The sequence below is a fragment of the Malaya genurostris genome, chromosome 2, assembly GCF_030247185.1.
Source record: "Malaya genurostris strain Urasoe2022 chromosome 2, Malgen_1.1, whole genome shotgun sequence".
Classification (NCBI taxonomy): domain Eukaryota; kingdom Metazoa; phylum Arthropoda; class Insecta; order Diptera; family Culicidae; genus Malaya; species Malaya genurostris.
Window position 1 is genome coordinate 222,393,083 of NC_080571.1, and position 21,791 is coordinate 222,414,873.

At 34.7% G+C, this 21,791-nt stretch overlaps 3 protein-coding genes across 4 annotated transcripts; 1 reads left to right on the forward strand and 2 right to left on the reverse strand.

Annotated features, from left to right (window-relative positions):
- Positions 1 to 2,161: 2,161 nt before the first annotated feature.
- LOC131427716 (stress-activated map kinase-interacting protein 1) lies at positions 2,162 to 5,162 on the reverse strand. 2 transcript variants are annotated; one of them, XM_058591159.1, is made up of 2 exons: positions 4,830 to 5,162; positions 2,162 to 4,545 (listed from the first exon to the last, which is right to left on the reverse strand). In XM_058591159.1, exon 2 carries the CDS (start codon positions 4,537 to 4,539, stop codon positions 3,022 to 3,024), a length of 1,518 nt encoding a protein of 505 aa, XP_058447142.1. In that variant the 5' UTR covers positions 4,540 to 4,545; positions 4,830 to 5,162; the 3' UTR covers positions 2,162 to 3,021. The 2 variants fall into 2 exon arrangements, with proteins under 2 accessions (XP_058447142.1, XP_058447143.1); XM_058591160.1 differs by having other exon boundaries at positions 4,779 to 5,162.
- Positions 5,163 to 14,164: 9,002 nt separating this feature from the next.
- On the forward strand, positions 14,165 to 17,104 carry LOC131427718 (cyclic AMP-dependent transcription factor ATF-6 alpha). Its single transcript, XM_058591161.1, has 5 exons — positions 14,165 to 14,391; positions 14,468 to 15,438; positions 15,504 to 15,667; positions 15,731 to 16,398; positions 16,455 to 17,104. Exons 1-5 carry the CDS (start codon positions 14,370 to 14,372, stop codon positions 16,754 to 16,756), a joined length of 2,127 nt encoding a protein of 708 aa, XP_058447144.1. The 5' UTR covers positions 14,165 to 14,369; the 3' UTR covers positions 16,757 to 17,104.
- Positions 17,071 to 17,958, reverse strand: LOC131427719 (uncharacterized). Its single transcript, XM_058591162.1, has 3 exons — positions 17,661 to 17,958; positions 17,566 to 17,602; positions 17,071 to 17,487 (listed from the first exon to the last, which is right to left on the reverse strand). The coding sequence occupies exons 1-3, from the start codon at positions 17,731 to 17,733 to the stop codon at positions 17,157 to 17,159; spliced, it is 441 nt and encodes a 146-aa protein (XP_058447145.1). The 5' UTR covers positions 17,734 to 17,958; the 3' UTR covers positions 17,071 to 17,156.
- Between the last annotated feature and the right edge of the window lie 3,833 nt (positions 17,959 to 21,791).

Consider the following 21,791-nt stretch of genomic DNA (forward strand, 5'->3'; position numbering starts at 1 on the left):
GAGCAGAAGATACAGGATGAAGTTTTAGTTGCGGGAATAAAAATTATGGATCTTCTTGCAATAATATTTATGATCATTTTCCTTTAAAATTCAATCGTTCTCATTTCAATCAGTGCATTTCATGTCGTTGTAGGATCGTTTCTAATCATTTCATAATTTTGACATTCCCAGTAGATTTTGCAAATAAGTTAAGTACTTCAATATGTTAAAATTGGAATGCCAAAACTCTTGTAGCGTTAACAAACGCAACTTACAAAAAGTAACCCATATAACGCTTCGTAACACACAAATCTTACAAAAGAGCAACGGATGCAACGCCTCGTAACGCTTGTAACTTTGAAAAATGTAACGATTTGTAACACCTATAACTTTCCAAACGAGTGACGCATGTAACGCTTCGTAACGCCTCTAACTTACAAAAAGTAACGCAAATAACACTCCGTAACGTCTGTAACTCATAAAAGAGTAACGCTTTTAACGTTGACAACTCACCAAAAAATAATGCATTTAACGCTTCGTAACGTCTGTAATTTACAATAAGTAACGCTTTATAACGCCTGTAACTTACAAAAGGTAACGCTTTGTAACGCCTTAAACTTATTGAAAAGTACCACATCGTATCCCTTGTAACTTATAAACGAGTAATGCTTCGTAGCGTCTATAACTCATAAAAAGTAACACTAGCTCACGAAAGTAACGCATGTGACGCTATGTAACACCCAAAACTTATAAAAGAGTATGCATGTAACACTTGTAACGCACGTAACGCTTCGTAACGCCTTCAACTTACAAAAAAGTAACGCTTCGTAATGCCTGTAACTTCCAAAATGTAACGCTTCATAACTCATATAACTTACAAAACAGTTACACTTCATCACGTTACGTAACGTTTATAGCTTACAAAATAGTAACGTGTAACGTAGTTTGTAACATCTATAACTTACAAAAAAGTAACACATGTAACATTTCGTAACGTCTACGTAACAGAACTTACAAAAAAGTAACGCATGTAACGCTTCGTAACGCCTTTAGCTTACAAAAAAGTAACGCTTCGTAATTCCTGTTACGTCCAGAATGTAACGCATGTAACGCTTCATAACGCCTATAACATTTTTAACATTCATAATTTCTACAAAATTTGAGAAAATTATCGTATGCAACGCTTTTTAGCTTCTTAAACGTAACATAACGATACCTATCACGCAACCCGCCTGGGTTCGATTCCCAACCTCGCAGTTCCTAGCCCGATGAGGCTTGTCGATTACGTCACTTGTACGATTACATCTCCGAAACACAACCCAATTTAAGTCTCGAGCGATCCTAAAATTAATGATATCGGCTAATCCATATACAAGAAAAATTGAGTGTTTATGACTTTTGACGTTTACGTCACTTATGCCATTATATCAGTTGGGTTCTTCAATGATCAAAAGTAATAAAAAGACAAATGTCGTTTTCGCTTGATGCCAAACCTAACCCAGCCTTCACCCTAACTGCTATCAAACCGTTTGTTTGAAGCTAGTTTCGAAACTAGTTTCAACGTTGTTGAACTGAAAATCAAGTCAGGTTTTTATATCAGATTTTCTCAAATTCCCGTTGCTAAGTACGAAACCAACTCAGTTTCATGAAAAGGGTTTGTTTGATGAAACTACCCTGGGTCAGTTTCAGTTTTCTTAAGCGAAAACGACATAAATTTGTTAAAATCGGTTCTGAGACAACTGAGCGGTAACAAAAGAACGCTTTATGTCGGTTACGTCACTTATGCAATAATATTTCCGGAACTAGAAATCGCAGCCATTTGATCTTCGAGCTCGATCAATTTCCCAATAGTAGCTATCAAACGAGCCTAAGTTTATTGAAATCAGTTCAGCCATCTCTGAGAAAATTGAGCGCGAAAAGGTTGAAAAATGCTCACCCATACTTACACACGGATTTCGTCGAGTTGAGCTGAATGTTATATGACACTATTGGTCACCGAGGCTCCGTTCGAGTCATTTTTTCCAGCAATTCTATTCACATACCGTAGTTCTCTCTGAGTCTCGAGAGCGTCACAAGAAAATACATGGAGGTTTTGGGGTTTATTTTCCAAGGATGATTTCGGATTAGCTTCTAAAAATGGATAAAACATTTTTTGGAAAATTCCTTTTATATTCTTGTAGAAATCATAGCTGTAATAAATATCGTATAAACTAACGTATTTGTAGTAGTTATTTATATTATTGTATTGACAGTCACAATACTGCCCCATGCAATATGAAAGTTAAAATCGGTTTCCAAATTGTTTTATTGCCCGGTCAAAATATTTGCCAATCAAGAAAAATCATATTTACAGAGCTAGTTTACAGGTTTGATGTTTTTACACGTCTATACAGATTTGCTCACCTAACAGTTTGTTCGCCACCATTATCACGCTGTAGCAGTAAGTCATTTTGAAGTGTGAAGAGCGATGTTCGGTAAAAGAACACTTGGGTATTAAGCAGTATAGTCCTTTAAATTATATGTGCAGGCTTTTGCATCAAGTTTCTCTAGCGACCCATCTTTAAACCGAGATGACTTCTAAACTATCCTAAATTGGTATTGGCTATTTCAGTTTCGTTTCTGTCTTAAGTTGCTTGACGTCAGTACGGTTGGATGTGAGTTTATACCTTGTAATCTCTTGTTCGATAGTTGCACTAACGATTCTCGTTAGTTATCATATATTGTTTGCATGTTAAATATTAATTTAAACCTAAAACTGGTGAACACTTTCAAGTTACCTAAGATTTGTAAAAATTTCATATTGTGACAGACAACAAGCCTGTGTTTCAGGTTGTTGCTTTGCATTGATAAGAGCTGTTGCATTTTTTATCCTAACTATTGGCGCTTTCAGAAAAAATAATAAACAGGAACTATGTATCTATTGTAAAAACGAGTGGGGAATGAAAGTGAAATAAATAACCTGTATTAAAAAGGCTGTGAATTGAGCGTGCGAGTATATCTACAAGGGACTTGGGATTGGTATGCTTGGTATCCAGGATACTTTTATCGGCCACTTCTACTGGCAATGTACTCTCGGCGTACGGGACTTGATTTAACCTCGAGAATGTTATTTATCTTTTCAACAATTTCCTGAGCGGTGACGGGATCAGTTTCGATATCATAATGTTTGAAAATATGCGGTTGAGTCGACTGCAGATGTTGCTGTTGCTGACGAATAGTTGGGCTTGATGTGACGAAATCGCTGCCGACAACCGTCAGCGCCTGTGAGTAGGGTGTCGCACTGTATACTATTCGAATAACTGCCTTGGATGATTTTCGATCCACTATAGAACAGTGGGCTACAGAATCCATGCTATGGTTTGCCGGTTTCTGGCGATGCCAGAACATAGTAGACTTATGTTGCAGTGGATCGATTTCAAGTTTATCGCCCGATATACCAAGATTCACTTCCGTTTTCGGGCGGGCTTTGTGAATTATAAACACAGAAAAAGATCGATAAAGGGGAGCCTCTAGTTTGGATGTGTGTCCTTGCATTTTGTCCAGATCCTTTTTTTGCTGAAGAGTCATCATTTTAGCCTCTCTGACTGATGTTTCATCTACACGGGAAACTGTATGGAAACTTGCATCCGCCTCCTCTGATGTCAATGAGCGCGTTCTGTGCTCCAATCTAGTCGTCGATGAGTAACTGAGACTGGACTGAGTTTGAAGCTCAGACGGTTTTCTTTCTGCAATCGCTAGATGGGTAAAGCAAAATTTTGAGCATGGTTCCCTCACGTCCAACGGAGGAAAATCTAAATCGATTTCTCCATCCTCCTCCGTCATAAATAACCCGTAATGCCGGACGGATCGCAAACTTATTCCCGGATATGCTATACTACATTTGTAGCAAATTAAACCGATAACATCCTGAATTTTGGCAGTGGCGGTAACGCAAACTTGCATCGGAAAAGATCTTTGATCTTCCTCCGGCATCATGATTAGGAATATTTTGAAAGTCTTCGTAAGTACTTCCGTTTGTGAGGTTCCGTCAAATTTGGCATACTCGAGAAATTTATTTTGTGGCATTTTTGGATAGGTTTCCAACTGAGTTGTTAGCATTGACTTTCTTTCCTCGTTGGATTCTTTGCTAACTGTCTTTCGTACAAACAATTCGTCATCTGCTTCGTCTGGCCTCTGCACAGTAGTTTCATATTTGACGTTTTTTATTCTTGCTGCTTTCCTTCTAGCTATTTCCAACCGTTCTAGCTTCTGTGCAGTATTCGAACGTTGCCGTTGAAAACCAACCTCTTGATCCATTTGAATCTCGTACGATTGCGACATAGAATCAATTTCCTCCTCGTCTGAATCATCTAAACCTGGGTAGCAATAAAAATCTTCGTAGCTTTTTGCAGTGCCTAGACCTACAGACTGATTAGCTAGTGCTTGCTTGTGCAGCTGTGCGTACTGAGCGGGAATATCTTCCAACATCATAACCGTCTCACTTAATCCGGTGTCATCTGTCGAAATGAATGAATTGCGAATATGCGACAGTAGCCAATGCGCGTTGTTATAAGTCGCCATTCTAGCCTGCAAAGAAACAAAGTCAATAAACTTTGCAGGTTCAGCAAAAGAAAAAGCAACAAAAAATCTATTTAAAGTTATTTAGGTCAGCACACATTTTTCTTGTTTCCCCTCAAGGCCTAATCAAGCGCACAAACACAGTTGCACCGCGAAACTACGTGAATAATAATCCACAGCAGAGCATGCAAAACATTGATTTGTTTACGATGTACAGTTAATGGACAACGTGTGGAACTTACATGCGGAAGTGTCGACTGTAAAGCCCGACTTCCGCTTCTCTTATGACTCACCCGTCTTGTCACCACGAGTACGAAAATTAGGGCACACTGCAACTATAAGGATCCTATCCGAAGCGTTGACCTCCCCACAATTCTTCCTCTTCACTATCGAATCGTGGAGTAGCTATTGCGAAGCATGTTGTGAATCATGGCAGTTTTCCCAGTTTCAACAGTTGCCGTGAACGGTACTCAAGTTTTGACACAAATAACAAAACATACAACAATAAACGCAGTAGTTTCATCTAGTTAGAACGGTCAAAGAGTTGGTGAATTATAATTGAATGGAAGAGAACGTTAACTCGAGAAATTTGTAACCGCGACTTTTTCTGTAATAACTTTCGTTCTTTTGACGTTTGCGCGTCTGTTTTGTTTTTCTTCAATGTGCAGTACGCAGTAACTGTCACTCAATGATATTTCATCAGAGCGTAAACCTTAAAAATTGTTCATGTACCATCCCTGTAAGAGAAGTCGAGCAAGTATTTTTCCCATTGTGTTACCACACCGTTACTGGCTGCATTCTGGCTGAGAGGTACGCTTGTTGGTTATCACGATTCTTCAATTTTGACAGATGAAGAAATCTGAGCCAATTTAAATCGGATCGGCATTTTCGATACCTTTTTCGCTTGCCATTTTATAGTTTTCTCTCAACAAACTCTGTGAAAGAAAAAAAAACTTTCACTCAACTAAGTAGAAACACAGAAAACAAATATACAGGCTCACATATGAAGCGTGTGTAAAATTTGTTCAATCTGCATGGCGAACACTTGTAGATGTCACCACGATCGACACGAGGTGCCACCAAATACAAATTATAATATGGAATGCTCCGATGAATTTTCGTGGACACATTTTTTGCTATGAGGTACAATGCCAGTGTACACTGTCAGAGTGACGGAGTACGTTATTGTATTTTATATAAAACTGGTAACTCTGATGACTGAAAAATGATTCACCTTGGATTTTGCTATCCGCACGTTGTGAAAAGAAAAAACTTTTGCAGGGTACGCAAGCAATGATGCCAAGTATAGAGAAAATCAAAAAACTCTTTTATTAAATTTATAATTTTAGTTCACCAAGGAAAATGAAAATTTTCAAAAAATGTATGATGGTTTTTCCATCTGTAATAACTATTAATCAGCATCAAACCATTTTGCTTCTCAATGAATAAAAGTATAACCAAAAAAGATTCGTTAAATTAGTATCAATTCGAAAGTGTGTTTACTTTTACGAGAAGAATGAAGTGATGTGTTGTCGCACTAATCATTTTATCCAAACTTGACTTTTTCCGGTTTTCAAAAGATCCGGTACTACGCCAACAATGGTTTGGGTTCGATTTTGCGTTTCACATAAAAGAGATATTTCGTGTTTTGTCATCTTAGCAGGAATGATTAGATTTTTTTTAAGTTTCATTATCTAAATGGAAAAAAATCAGATGGTGTTGCTAATGTTCTATCGATAAAAGTGTCATATGGCGATGAATAGGTTGAGGTGGAAAACAAATTTCACAATTTAAACATTTTTTAATAAAGTGACATGAAGCTTCGTTTGAAGATAGGAGAGGATAAACAACAGCAGAAGTATGCTCAATCACAGATAACAGATATACAGGCTCACATATGAACTGTGTGTAAAATTTGCTCAATCAGCGTGGCAAACACTTGCAGATGTCACCACGATTGACACAAGGTGCCACCACGATTTGGGTGCCATTTCACTGAGCCACAAATTCACTTCACGCATAGGTTTTTTGTTTTACTGTAGGTTAAAATGAAAGTTTCTTGTTTTATTCCGATCGAATTCTCGTGTGATTTATGCGACATGGAAATAAAATTGTCTTTAACACTAAGGGAAATCGTGTGATAAGTGTTAAAATTGTTGTAGGTGGAATATTTCTATAACAGGCAGGATGATTTTGATATCGTTCCGGAACGTAGTGGAACGTTTTGAAAGATCGCGGCGAACAGTCGAGTAGGTGGCAGTAGTGTTTATAACGTATAGCAAATTTGAAATTTACACAGGACAAAATCCTGTGTAAATTTCAAATTTGCTATTTTTTGTCCTATCTTGTATATCTGTTATCTGTGGCCCAATTAATTGTTTTAAACGTTAAACGAATTAATAAAAATAGTGTATTCATCAAAACATTTTTCACGTTTCTTTCTCAAAGACCGAGCCTAAAAATTAAAATGAGAATAATTTCTTTTTTCAGCATAAAAACTTTTTAAAAAATCTGTAAATATGGCAACCGACACGTTAACAGGCGGTTGGTATTTATTCAACAGGAAGGAAGAATAATGTACGATTAAGTCGGTCCGCCTTTATCCGTCACCGGAACGTTAGCATCCGCCACAATTAGTTTAATACTTTCTTTACCGGAACGCTCACACACTCCGTCCGTCAAGACGTTCCGTGACGGTGACGTTACGTGGCTCCATAAGAATGCATGTAATTAATGTCGACGGTGACGGAGGTTGACTGTGACGGAAGAAGGCAGACCGTATGAATCGTACATAAGAGCAAGTTATCAGGTCTTGTCTTAGACTGAGAAAAAGTTCGTTTTCCTTTTTGTGTATGTTTCATAGGCTGGATACACAGTGCAGAAATGACGCTTACACGATGATGTATCACCGACGACACGACCTGCCACTCTCTTTCAAAACTGTATCACAAATCCAACTACCCCTCAGTAACTGGTAACGTCATAATGAAATCCGAGAAATGTCTGGAACTGGCAAAACAGTCTTCAAAATAGTTGTTTTTAGTATAACAGCTATCATAACCTTGGTAACGATTTCTATTCAATTTAAAAATGTAAACAAAAGAGAACAAATAAAAATTTGTGAGTGAGGAAATAACACTAATTTTTTTTTATTTGCTGTGTCACTAACGTGATAGGCTAAGGCCAGTGATGACCCATCTTGCCTAACACTAAATTTTGATATTTCACGAAAAAGATAAGACGAATTGTTTTTCTTACGGGAAAGTTTACAAAAAGGGTTTTTTTTACAAAAGATTTGCGAAGTGAAGACCTCAGTCTATAGGATCTAATCGAATCGTTTCGATTTGAAGCGGGAAAGTGTTCAAGATACAGAATGCAGACGACAAGATTTTCTACTGAATTTTAAACAATGCAATTGAATTCCTAATGAGAGTTGAACTTGTTTTCGCTAGCTTCAATTCACACAGATCGTTGGAAATCTTACGAAAACCAAACTTGATGCTGGCGTTGGAACCAATCGAAGTTTTTGCAAGAATATCACTTGATTTTCCCTCGATTCTACACTGAAATGAAAATCTTACTTATATTCATCAGATTTGCCATATGAATCGTAAGCAGAATATAATTTATAGAGGTTATATGAAAACTTATAATCTTTATTTAAAGTGTACGTTAAATCTAAATAGACGTAACCATAATGAAAATTATAAGAATATTCCATATAATGTATGTTGAAATCCGATGAAACCTAACTCGTTACATAATTTATATTCATTGAATGTGTCTTATGAATCGTACGCAGATGGTATTTCACAAAAGACATATGACAACATATGACCTTTAATGGAACTCTACAAAAAATCTAAATGATGTTCAATAAATTTTATATCTTTATAATCTTTATGATATTGATAACCATACCATATACAAGTTATGCGAAAAGTCGATAAAACTAAGGCCAATATAATTTTAATATTCATTACATTTTTGTCATAATCGCATGCTGTTTATATTTAATAAGTCATGTGAAAACTTATAATTTTCATTGAAAGTATGAGGGTTTAAATGTTTCATTTATAGTTTCTGAATCCCACGTCTCATTCACAAATATCATGAGGTGCTCCCTTACGGAACTCGAAAAAAGGAATAATTTCCGATTATCAGCTTTTCGGAATGCATCTGATTCGTCTGGTGACAGTAAATATCCGATGAAATCAGTCAGTCCCAAAGAAGTAAGTGTAGTTGAAATATTAAAATAATATTTTATTATGAAACTATTACGAAAAATATAACAAGAAGTATTTGATAAGACAGTTAATTTTATTGTTGTTTTTGATTCCCTTAAGCACCATAATCCCACACTGAAATGAAAATCTTATTTATATTCATTAGATTTGTAATATGAATCATACGCAGAATATAATTCATAGAAATTATATGGAAACTTATAATCTTTATTTAATGTGTACGTCAAATCTAAATGGACGTTATCATAATGAAAGTCATAAAAATATCCCATATAATTTATATGGAAATCCGATGAAAGTCGTGAATAGTTGTGTCCTCGATATTCATCAACTGCTCCAGACCATTTTTTCAGGAAGTTTCGCATCTCAATGTAATTTTAAATCGCTGACAAGACAGCTCATCCAACTTCGTTCAAGGATAAGCGTTAACGAACCATGAAATATATATCCGGTACATTTCATTACTCTATCTGTTTAGTAAGATTCATTTTTTTTATTTTCAGTCTCGGGATCTCACTTCTCTTTCGCAAATATCATGAGGTGCTCCCTTACCGAATGGAATACTAGTACAGCTTGAATCCTCAAAGAAAAGTAGTAGTTGGCAATTATCTGCTATTCGCATGACCTCCATTGAAAGTTATATATATATATATATATATATATATATATATATATATATATATATATATATATATATATATATATATATATATATATATATATATATGTATATATATATATATATATATATATATATATATATATATATATATATATATATATATATATATATATATATATATATATATATATATATATGTATATATATATATATATATATATATATATATATATATATATATATATATATATATATATATATATATATATATATATAAATTTTATGAAACTTGTCATATGGTATATATGAACCTATATAAATAAATTCGAAGTGAATATAATATGCGCTTCACAAATTGTTCCAATGTATGTTTTGCGGATATCTAGTAATGGTTATAAGACGCGCCAAAAAATTTGACTCAGACTGGAAATTTCATTCGTTATATGAAAATGTTGTAAAAATAACGTTAAGAAGAGTTTTATGTTTGATAAGACTATCTCATATATTTGACATGATGTTGAACACATCTTGTAACTATTATTGGAAATGCTAATAGTGCAAAATCATTAGAATATCATATAATGTGAAAAAGAAAATTTAGCTCAGTGCAGAATTTTTTTTATTTGAATCTTATTGAATAAGTGATACATCTTATTCAATCAAATAGCAATCATTTGATCTATATATAACTGCTATATAGAACTGGGATGACCTCCATTAAAAGTTATATATAAATTTTATAAAAATAGTCATACGGTATAGATAAACCTATCTATATTAATTCGAAATGAATATAATATGCGCTTCATAAATTGTTTCAATGTATGTTGTGTGGATATCTAGTAATGGTTATAGCAAATACAAATTATAATACGGAATACTCCGACAAATTTTCGGGGACACATTTTTCGCAATGCGGTACATTGTCAAGAGACAAGGGGCAAATCAGTCTAGACTCTTGACAATCTCATACTAATAAACTCATGTCATTCCAAAGCAATCTTCTCTAATCTCATTTAATCCCAACTATTCTAGATAAGTTTGGGTAATTTAAAACTAATCCAACCTAGTTTTGCCTAATCTTGTTTGAAGTGTGTCTGTCATTCGAGCTCGCACGCAGAGATGCCATTTATACAGATTTATCTGTATTATACAGATTTTGTAGATTTAATACAAAGTACAGATTTTATACAGATTTCTCAAATTCAATACAGATTTATACAGATACCACAAAAAGTAAGAAAGAAATAATGAAACACATTTATATCATACCTTGAAACCAATTTGATCTAATGTTCAAGGAAGTCATAGCGTTATGAAACTTTATTGTCAGACTGAAAAGTTGTATGACCTGACTTGACGTTGCGTATTGGGCGTTTGAATTCCAAGTCATCATTTTCAAACGAAAAAAGTATAAGGATTTACAATTCAATTGCGGCTAATAACAAAAACAATTAAATTTCGTCGTTGAATGTTCCTATCAGTGCGGCAAGGACTTACGATTTAAAGGAACGCTCGTTGCATCTGCCATTCTATAATAATAATCTAATGGAATAACATCTTTAAACATCATTTTATTTCCGAAATTTCCGTTCATTAGTGAATACAGATAAATACAGATTTTTTATACAAAGCAATACAGATTTTCTATGAAAATATCTGGCATCTCTGCTCCCACGTTTACAGCTTCTTATGTCAAAATAATGCTTTTCCAGATCTCGGCTAAACTTCTCTAATCCCATTCTAATCCAGCGAGATCCCTGCTAAACTTTTTTACTCCCGGTCAGAGATGCCAGATATTTTCATAGAAAATCTGTATTGATTCGTATAAAATATCTGTATTTATCTGTATTCGCTAATAAAATAAAATTTCTACAATACAATTATGTTTAAAGGTGTTATTCTAAAAGATTATGGTTATAGAGTGGTAGATTAAATTTCATATCTTATATTATATTCATCGACGAAATTTTATAGCTTTTTCCTATCAACAACAATTGTATTATGGTGCCATAAACTTGTCTAATTTGAAAATGTTCACTTCATAAGTTAAGATGGATTTCCAAAATCCAATATGCAACGTCAAGTCAGGTAATACAACTGTCAGTCTGGCAATAATGTTTCATGATGCCAAGACTTGTCTAACTTTTAAGTCCAATTTAGTTACAAATTTTAATATAAATGGATTTCAGTGTTCTTCATTAAATATCTGCACAAAAAATATATATTTTAAAAAGTGATTTGTACGTTGATTCCTAAACGTTTATCTCGTCATTGCAATCAAATACTAATAGATAGCTCAAATACTAATAGATAGTTTAATTTTTTCCTTAATACTTTTGGTGAAATCTGTATAAATCTGTATTAAATTTAAGAAATCTGTAATAAATCTGTACTCTGTGTTAAATCTGTATGCGCATGTAAAAATCTGTATAATACAGATAAATCTGAATAAATGGCATCTCTGCTCCCGGTAGAACTTTTTTGAGTTCAGACAAAGTTTAGAGTGATTTGCCCCTTGTCAAGAGACATTGTCAGCTTGACAATGTACTTTTGCAAATTTTCTATACAACTGGCAATGCTGAATGCAAAACTCCAAGATTACCATAGATACTATTTGTTATTCTAATAAACAGCGGTTTCTCAGAAACATGTTTATTCGTAATACATTTTTTCATGTTGGGTAAGCAAGAATGTGGTATTTAGTGTCTAAAATTATATTTTTTCTGTTATTTTTAGCTCAGTGGGAAGAATGGTACGTCCAGTGTATTGTGTAACAAAATCGTGCCTTTTAGTAATTTAAAATGAAACGTATACCAAGATAATGACCTGACTGACCGCCTATGTTTTTAACTTTGAAGAAATCTTGCGCTTTCTGTCTCAATGTTTTCATCAATTAGAAACAAAATCTAATAAATGATTAAATACATAAAACATTAGACATAAGTTTCTTAAGCTCAAAATAAGGAAAACAGTTAGTTTTTGTGGTGAGAAAATATTTCTTTGTGGCGGTAGCTCATGCATTAGAGCAGATGCAAGAATCCCGCTCAAAATGTTGAAAACGACGACGACCTAAATATGATGTGTGTCTGCGCCATTCAGAATTTAACCAAAAATCTTATGGTCAATTTAACAGTTGTGTGGTTGTACATTTTCAACAATTCGTTTGTTTATTGGTTACAACCCTAATTTATTATAATAAACAACCACTAAACAAAAACCTATAAACAATTACGCTATTTTGGCCCTTGTGTACAAACGGTGGACTTCTGATATGATTCCACATTTGACCCGAAACCGTTGCCAGGCAGAAAATGATCGCCAAAAACCCCCACATTTGTTTGTTGTACAAAAAGTCCAAGTTGTTGCGTCGCAAGTACAAGTATCCTCCAACGAATGCGGTTAGCATCAGAAGAGCCATCGTCGCTGAATAATTCGGAGGCGGAATATTTTTATTTGAATATCGGTTCGCTCCTGTATCCATTTGCAGAACACTTCCGCCGAAATACCTACTCTCTGAATATCCATTGTGTCCGCCGGTTTCGGGTTTCCTTTCTCTGGAAAATGAATGAATACTGGCGCTGTATTCAATCCAAGCATTTGGAATACATCAGATCCTTTGTCGAAATCGACCATGGCGAAAAACAGCTTATTTCCCTAAATAAAAACAAACAAACTAAATTCGTGTCGTAGCAACTACGATCTTCCGTGGTTTCGTTGCCAAATACTTTATATTTCTTCACGGTTATTCTGTCAACTCCAAACAGTGAATTAGGCTAGGCTAACTTGCTCAATCTATGAATCAAACATTTATGATCTGTTTGTATGGGACCTAGGGGTATTATTATTTGTATTTGGTTATAGGGCGTGCCAATAAATTTGACTCAGACTGGAAATTTCATTCGTTATATGAAAATCTTGTAAAAATAACGTTACGAAGAGTTTTATGTTTAATAAGATTATCTTATATTTTTGACATGATGTTTATTACACTTTGTAGTTATCATTGGAAATAAAGCAAAGTCTTGGCATTACATTCCTTTTGTGGAATTTGGCCTTTCTGTTTCAACAGACTTCGCAGCCGATTCTTAGTGTACAAAATCATTGCATGGCTAGTACTATGGATTCTACTGACACTAGGAATCCTTCCAGGTCGGGGCTCGAACATATGACAACTGGCTTATAAGACCAGCGTCATATGCATTGAACCGCCAATCCAGGACGAAAATTGGAAATGCTAATAGTGAAAAATCATTAGAATATCATATAATGTGAAAATGAAAATTTTGCTCAGCACACAGATTTCACAGATTTTCAATATCCTGCATAGATTTTTAAAATGACACAAATTTTCTCAGATTTCCGATCACAGACTGCCAATGAGTTCGTAAAATCTTCTTATTGCTAGGGAAAACATCGTAACAATATATTTCCGACAGAGCGCTTGAAAGTGACGACACCTTTTTTGGCTCACGACGACGATCCTGATTTACAATGTTCTTACTAAAAGTAGACACAGATTTGGTACAGTGTGATTTTTGGATCGAACACAGATTTGACCTGGCATCCTTGCAGTCAAGTCAAAATTCATTACTCAGTCCGTCTTAGAGAGTGGATAAATAGTTCAAATTTATTTAGAGAAACACTGTTGATTTTTAGCAGTGTAGGATCCCACTTTTGTTACGCCCATGCGTATTTAACTTTTTTTCCTAAATGAATCAGTGTCAAACATCAAAATATATGTAGCAGTTTTAGGAAAAAAAAGTTTTTTTTTTATGGAAAGAAACTATCTGAAATACTTATTTTACATTCAGAAAGTTTCTACTACTTCATAACTTCAATAAAAATACACAAAACAAGTTTATTTATTTATTTAATCTAATACTTATCAGTGTTATTGTGTTTCAAATATCTGGAATTGTGACCGGTTGCATATATTGAAGTGTTCTTTCTGAGCTGCGACAATGGCAGAACACCAATTATACGGTAGTAATGCATTTCTAATTCTTTAACTTCAATTAAGTATATTTATCGTCGCATCTGTATTCTGTTCATTTTTTAGAAGAAACGATGCTGGACATTGCTCCAATGTTGGATGAATATCCAATGGATATGTATGAAGGCTCAGCAAATACTAATGAAACTTTAGAAGTATTGGAGAATGACCTGCTATCATCTGCTGCTCAACCTATAGAAGATGTTTTGTTAACACACGAGAATATGAGTCCGCAGTATGGTGACTTTATCGATCCAGATATGTTCTTGAATGGAGTCATCAAAAGAGAAAGTGAGTCTGATTGTTCCTCGTCGTCTCAAAGGAACACACCGTCTCCGTCGGATAGCAACAATAGCTTTGAATCGTATCCTTCTAGTGGATATGGGTCCTGCAGAAATGTTCATCTGAACAATATTTTACTTAATAGTCCACCTGTTTCTCCAGAAAATTCTATCAAACCTCCACACATTATTGCCGGACTCAGTAACAATGTAATTCGAGTTGGAACAGCTCAGTTACCAATCGTTCAAAAACCGTCTGGTCATAGTAATCTGGCTGACTTGAAAAAGATCAAACTTCTACCTAAAAGCGGATTATCCAATACTGCTTCTTCATCGGGTTCTGTTTCTAGGAACGCCACGAAGAAAACCATCGTGTTGACAAATGAAGATTATAAGGCATTAGTTAAAAATATGAAAAATCGAACAAACAATGGAACAATTTTAATTAAGGCTACACCAGCTTCTGCATTTAAAACTATCGTTAAAAGTAAACCGGTATTACCAAAACCACCACAGCTACAACACGACTTGACAACTGTCCAAGAAAGACAATCAGAAACTTTTCAATCGGCACCGAGGATTTCGATGTTGCCACCTGTGGAAAAATCAGTTGATGAGCGAACGATGAAACGACATCAAAGAATGATAAAAAACCGGGAATCCGCATTCCTATCCAGAGTACGTAAAAAGGAATATGTTACTACATTGGAACAGCAGATTGATGTGTTGACAAAGGAGAATCTATTCCTGAAGGACGTAAGTAGAATTAAGATTACTAAAATATTTTACATCTCATTTTTTATTCTATGTTTTTCAAATAGGAAAATATTAAACTTATGTCTAAGCTGAAACATAAATGTTCCTGCGGAATGAAGCCGGAAAACGTTAATTACTTTACCAAACAGATAACACCTACTGTTCGGAAAAATACGGCAATAGTTCTAGCGATGTTGTTTATGGTGTCGCTCAATTTTGGTCCTCTGGGGTAAATCACGATTCGTTAATCAGCAGTGTTATTGAGAGTTGAAACTAAGCTTTATTGTTTTAGGAATCTTCTCAGCAGCAATAGTGAAAGCCAAGCTATAGTGGAAAGGACCGGTCCTCATAAAAGGAATTTGTTATGGCTTGATTCCAGTCGTTTCAATGCACCTCGTAATATTGACATTAATTTGAACTTGACTAAGCTTGAAGAAATGTCCAACGTCGTAGATGAACCATTTTCAATTTGTCCATTTTATGTGAACCAAACCGAAAACATAAGACTGGCTAGTGATCTACGTCGTTGGATCGGTGAAAATGGGTACAAAAATCTTACCGATCGCGATGGTGATGACATGAGGATCAATTCATTTTCGGAAATGTTTGCTTTGAAAGATACTATCGATTCCATGTACCAACAAATGAAGGACATCAGTTCTCAGATGGAATCATTTCAGAAAAGAAGCAAATTAACATCTACCAAGAAGCAACGAGGTGTTAAAATTAAAGAATCAAAATTGTTGCAACAACAGAAATCAGTCAGGGAAAGTGAACTGGCGTTGTATTACCCGAGGTTGAGTAAGACGTATGCTAAATTTTTCGAGGAGATTGGTCGCCGCGATGACACGTTTTACCTGGTATCCTTTAGTGCAGAACACCTTCTGCTACCAGCATTAGCCTACAACAAAACAAATCGACCTAAAATGTCCCTAATGTTGCCAGCAATGATGGAAAATTGTAAGTACATTCGAAGTACCAACAGAATTTTATTTCAAAATTATTATGATCTTCAGTGACAAACCAGTCGGAAAAGGTAACATTGATGCAAATCGATTGTGAAGTGATGAACACTTCTATTATACAAATTCGGGAAAAGACCATTCCGGGACATTTGCTGCGTGCACAGGGAAGACCGGAAGATCCATTTCATAAAGAGAGCGGTAAACGGGTCCAATTTTCTGGCAATAATGAACGCAATATTAGCAGTGGTGGAGCCGACAAGGCAACTAGAAGGTATCAAAAGCATCAAGCCAATCGACCTTTTTTCGTGCAGCGCATGAGTGATAGTATGAAAAATGTACTGGATCTAAACTAAACTTCTTGAAACCAACTTACATTTAAATGTTTACTGAGCTTTTTTGTTGTTATCTTTAGTTTAGATTGTTTATTTAAGTACAATTTATTTGCTGTAATCTTTCTTCTAATTTCAAGTTAATGATTGAACAAAATTTATTAAAATTTCACTTGAGAAGTGTCACTTTATACAAACTTAGGAATTAACTGCTTAAACAGTTAAACTAGACGTACATGCTGCAGGGCAACTTTGGACGCCAAATACGTCGAACGCAAATGGCTGTTATTTTAGACATAAGTTTTGGTAGGCATTAGACGTCAGTTTCGGAAAAAAAGAATCACACAATAACCATTTTTTCGTACAAATATTCTTTAAACAATGAATTTAACCATATAAAAACAAAATTCATTGATTCCGAAAATCATTTGATATCATCTGAAAGAAGTCGCTTTTCCGTAATACCTAGAGCCTTGTTATCCGTTTGAGATCGAGCTTCACCTAAGATAGCGTCGTAACGTTGAGCAAGAAACGATTTCCGTTGAATATAACGCTCCAGTAGGTTATTCATTTCTTCTGATTGCTTGGAAAACGCTATTAACTTGGGTCCTTGGTCCAAATATTGTTGTTGTTCGGCAGAGAGTAACGTGGAGTCAAGCTGAATCTGCTTATGCATGTGGTCATGTATTTCATGAACTTTGTTTCGGAGAAGTCTGCTCCAGTTTTCGATCTCGTTGGCAAGTTGCTTCTCATAGCTATGGAGTAGTTTGAATGTATTTATTGTGAAGTATTGATTACGGATAGTCTGATAAATTCATTGTGCAAAATTTTACCTAGCTTTGTAAGTGTTCGGTGAAGCCGTAGAAGACCCTTTCGAAAACAAAAAAACAGTGCAATAACCATTAATTTTCAGATTGTCAGTACTTACCGGGACCGCCAGAGTACAAAGAAGATCGACGGCGCGTTAAAATATTCTGCTGACCGTTGGAAATCCCGTCCATTCCTTTGCTGGTATAAAATTACAAATAAATGCTATATATTCTAGTTTAATATTTCCGTGGGGCGGGGATACCAAACAATAATAATGCAATCAGCGTTGCCAGGTCATTTTTCCAAAAATCGGTTTTCGGTATTTGTACCATATCGGTAGAATCTCTGCTACCTAAGTACCAGGAAAATGTCACCAGGGCTCATTTAGGGAATAAAAAATGGCCAAACGACAACCTTTCCTTAGCCTATCGAAGTTGAAAAATAAAATCGGTATTTATCTGTATTAGAGCAAATTCAGCAGCTAGAAGTTCTATAGGGAAGATCTATAAAAGAGCAGAAACTGAAACAAACGTATCCCCAGCAAGCCGTTCTAGTTTTATTTATTCGACCAGTTCTTCTGTCAAATTTAAAACTGGTCTACGATGCCGTTTTATTTTTTGGCAACGTTGAATGCAATCCAAAAATTACTTGTTTGTGTTACATTTTCAATCAGCAGAGATGCCAGATAAACATTACAAATATCTTCAGGCATGGTCGATAAAGTTTGTAAACTCGAAATTAATGGCGATTTCCATTGAAAAACACTGGTGGCGTGGATTGATCTGGTTTTTCACTTTCGAGCAGAAATGACAATGAAACACCACCGGAATATTGCATTTCTGCTCGAAAGTGCAAAACCAGAGCAATCCACGCCACCAGTGTTTCTCAAAGAAAAACGGCATAAGTCTGCAAATTTCAAGTTCTCAATGAAGAATGATGCACGGTTATGATTTACTTCCGGTTAGCACTGATTTATTTGAAATTTTGAAATTAATATTAGCAAATGGTCTATTGGCCATTTGAAAAACAAACGTGATATTTTCCAATTTTTTTAAATACATAAATCGACAGTCCCACGACAAAAGGGCCTAACTGCAAATGAGAGCCTCTCTTTGTTTACTTTCTCTTTTGATTATTACGGAGCCATTAATGAAAATTCTCTAAAGTTTCCAATATAAATCGAAAGCTTGTAGTTTTACCTTGAAAGTTTTGCGAAGAGTAAATCATCAAATATAAAATCAGCTCGATAAATTGTGAAAGAAAAAGTAAACAAAGAGAAACTGTCATTTGCAGTTAGGCCCTTTTGTCGTGGGACGGTCGAAATATTTAAATTTATGTATTCGTCTGACAGTTCCAATCGTCTGGTATCAAAAGAAGTGTTGCCGACTATGCGATATTTCGCTTGTGTCCCAACTTTTAAGGTTCTAGTACTAGGGTAAAACAGGTATTTTGGCCCACTCTACACGCAGAGAAATGGAGCTTGTTTAAAATAACAAAACAGTTGGTAGAATTTTCAATATGATTTATGTTCATTTTAAGCTAGAATATGATTGTTTTGAACCAATTTCTCCCTTAAAACTAAAAAATGTTCACTGCTTGATTTGAATCTAAGCTTTGGTTTTACCAAACGAAAAACTTATTTGCTCCCGATGAATTTTTTGTTGAAATAAACTAACTATTTATTACATGTCAACCAAAGTTGAATTGACGTTATCGAAATATCCGTTTTGATTCAATCCTGCTGTATCTTTTATTCAAGAAAGAAATAGGCTCAATTTATCTATGATCTTATTTGTGAACTGATAAAACTAAGTTTACTGTTTAAATGAACCGGAGCAGTTTTGTTTCTAATAAATAAGAGCATTTTTTCTCGCAAGAATAATTCAGGGCATTTCTTTATCTCCCGCGGATAAAGTTTTTTTTACAAGTTTTATATGTAACGTTTATCTGCTTCATTAATTTCCTAGGGGATTTTCAATAATTCAAGAGTATGTATCGATAATTGGGAATACTTTGAAATGTGTATAACATTACATAACACATTTTCTTTGCAAAAAAATATTTCATGCAGGATCTCTATTTTGATTGATGGAGCACTGAATCGTTGGATGCTATAAAAATTATAAATCAGGGCTTGATTGTGGTATGTAAATAATTCGATCGTCTAGTGACAAAACGGCTAAAAGTCTTGAAAAAGTCCAAAATTAAAAAAATATATATACACTGAAGTCTTTTTTGTATGCAAATTTACGTACCGCATAAAATAAAACCGCATAAAAAACCGCATAACTCTGAAAATTCGCATAAAAAAAACCGCATAACTCTGAAACTTCGCATAAAAAAACCGCATAACTCTGAAACTTCGCATAAAAAAACCGCAGAAGGGAAACCGCATGACTCTGAAAATTCGCATAAAAAAACCGCATAACTCTGAAACTTCGCATAAAAAAACCGCATAACTCTGAAAATTCGCATAAAAAAGTCGCGTAAAAACAAACTGCATAAAAAAGACCGCATAAAAAAAGACCTCAGTGTATTGGGAAATTGACAACAAATAAAAGTAGTGTCAAAAATTACTTTGTAAATTAGTTTGAAAAAAAAAACGATTTATTCCTGAAATGAAACAAAAATGTATGGTTTCAACAATCAAAAGCGTTAGTTGAAAGAACTAATTTCAAGAAAATTTATTTCAACTGAAAGGTTTTGTGAATTTAAAGCGTTACAATTATTGACTTTAACTAGAGTTCGTTTCATCAAAAACTTTTTTTTATTGAATTTACTATGAAATTGTTTGTCAAGAGATTGACAGGAACGCACAAGTAAAATATTTGCTATTTTTATCAAACTATTGATTGAAACAAACTAATCCACCGAGCAATATAAACGATCATTTTTTTGTAGTTTCAATGTGCAAAAATTTACAATATCAAACCAGATTTTCTTTTGTCAATATTTCAACAAAAATATTCGTCGGATGAAACCCAAATTTGGTTATTTTTACAATATTTTCTCTGCGTGTAGGAAGCAGTTACACGATATTGTGAAATTAGTGTTTTAATTCAATACAATGTGGTCCAATTTCAAACAGATATTACTATTACACATCTTCTAAAATATAAAGCATGTTGTGACATAATACTGTCGAGATTGTGGTTGTAATTGTCGATTCCAAACATGTTTTTTGTTTATTTCCGCAACCCCAATTGTATTTTCGCACACTTTTTAAAATGCGCTTTTTACTTAACATAAGTTAGATCACACTTAGAAATTAATCTATAGCTAGATTGTAAAGCTATTCTAGCTATCAATAGAACAATGTCATCTTTAATTCAAACTAGTTTGCTCAAAGCGCAATTTTTCAATCTGTCTACTTAAATAATATAAGTTATCGCTATATGATATTGCAATCTAAAGTAAAAACAGTTGGACTCCGATGTTTAAAACGTCCTTTTACTGTATTATATGTGGTGTTTCTGGTGACGTTAAAAATTGAAAATTTTTATTGTGCAAAACACCCACCGGTGGATTCCATTAGCCGCACAAGTAAACATAACTGTTATATGGCTTCTTGCAGAACTCTGGTCGACAACTTACTACCCGGAATCACCACCGTATGGCGCTCTAAGTCAACCGATATTTTTTTTTTCATTTTTTAGGTCGCCACATCTGTCATCGATATTCTATCAAACTTTCGATACTCTGAAGAAAATAGTCGTTTATCAGTGGCACGAACGTTTCAGAAGTGACCGTGAGTCTGTGAATGATAATGAGAGAGTTTTCAGTAGAAAAAAGGCGATGCTCACAGTTTTTTTTCAAATAAAATTTTATTGGGCTTATTTGCTTTAGCTTAACGTGGCCGATTGCCTTGTTGTTAGGGAGAGAGGAAGGGAAGGCCGTATTACGGGGCGGCATACTTCCCTAGAGATAGTAAGGGGACATACAAGGTGAGATGAAAAAACTGCAACCAACTTCAGACTGCTGTCATTTCTAAACCGCTCGTCCCACAGCTGTCAGATTTATTCTAGTGACAGCTCATTATATTATTTACAAGCGCACAAAAGCATTTTGGTGGGAATTTTTCAGAAAAAAAGTTATTTGTGATGGAATTCAAGTGTGATAGTGTGATTGCTTTGCATTTGGCTGGAAAACCACAAGTGGCTATCGTTAGAGCCCTCCAGCATTTAAAAGTGAATAAATCTTTTGTGTCTCGTACCATCGCTCGTTACCGTGATACTGGTAGCGTAGCCCG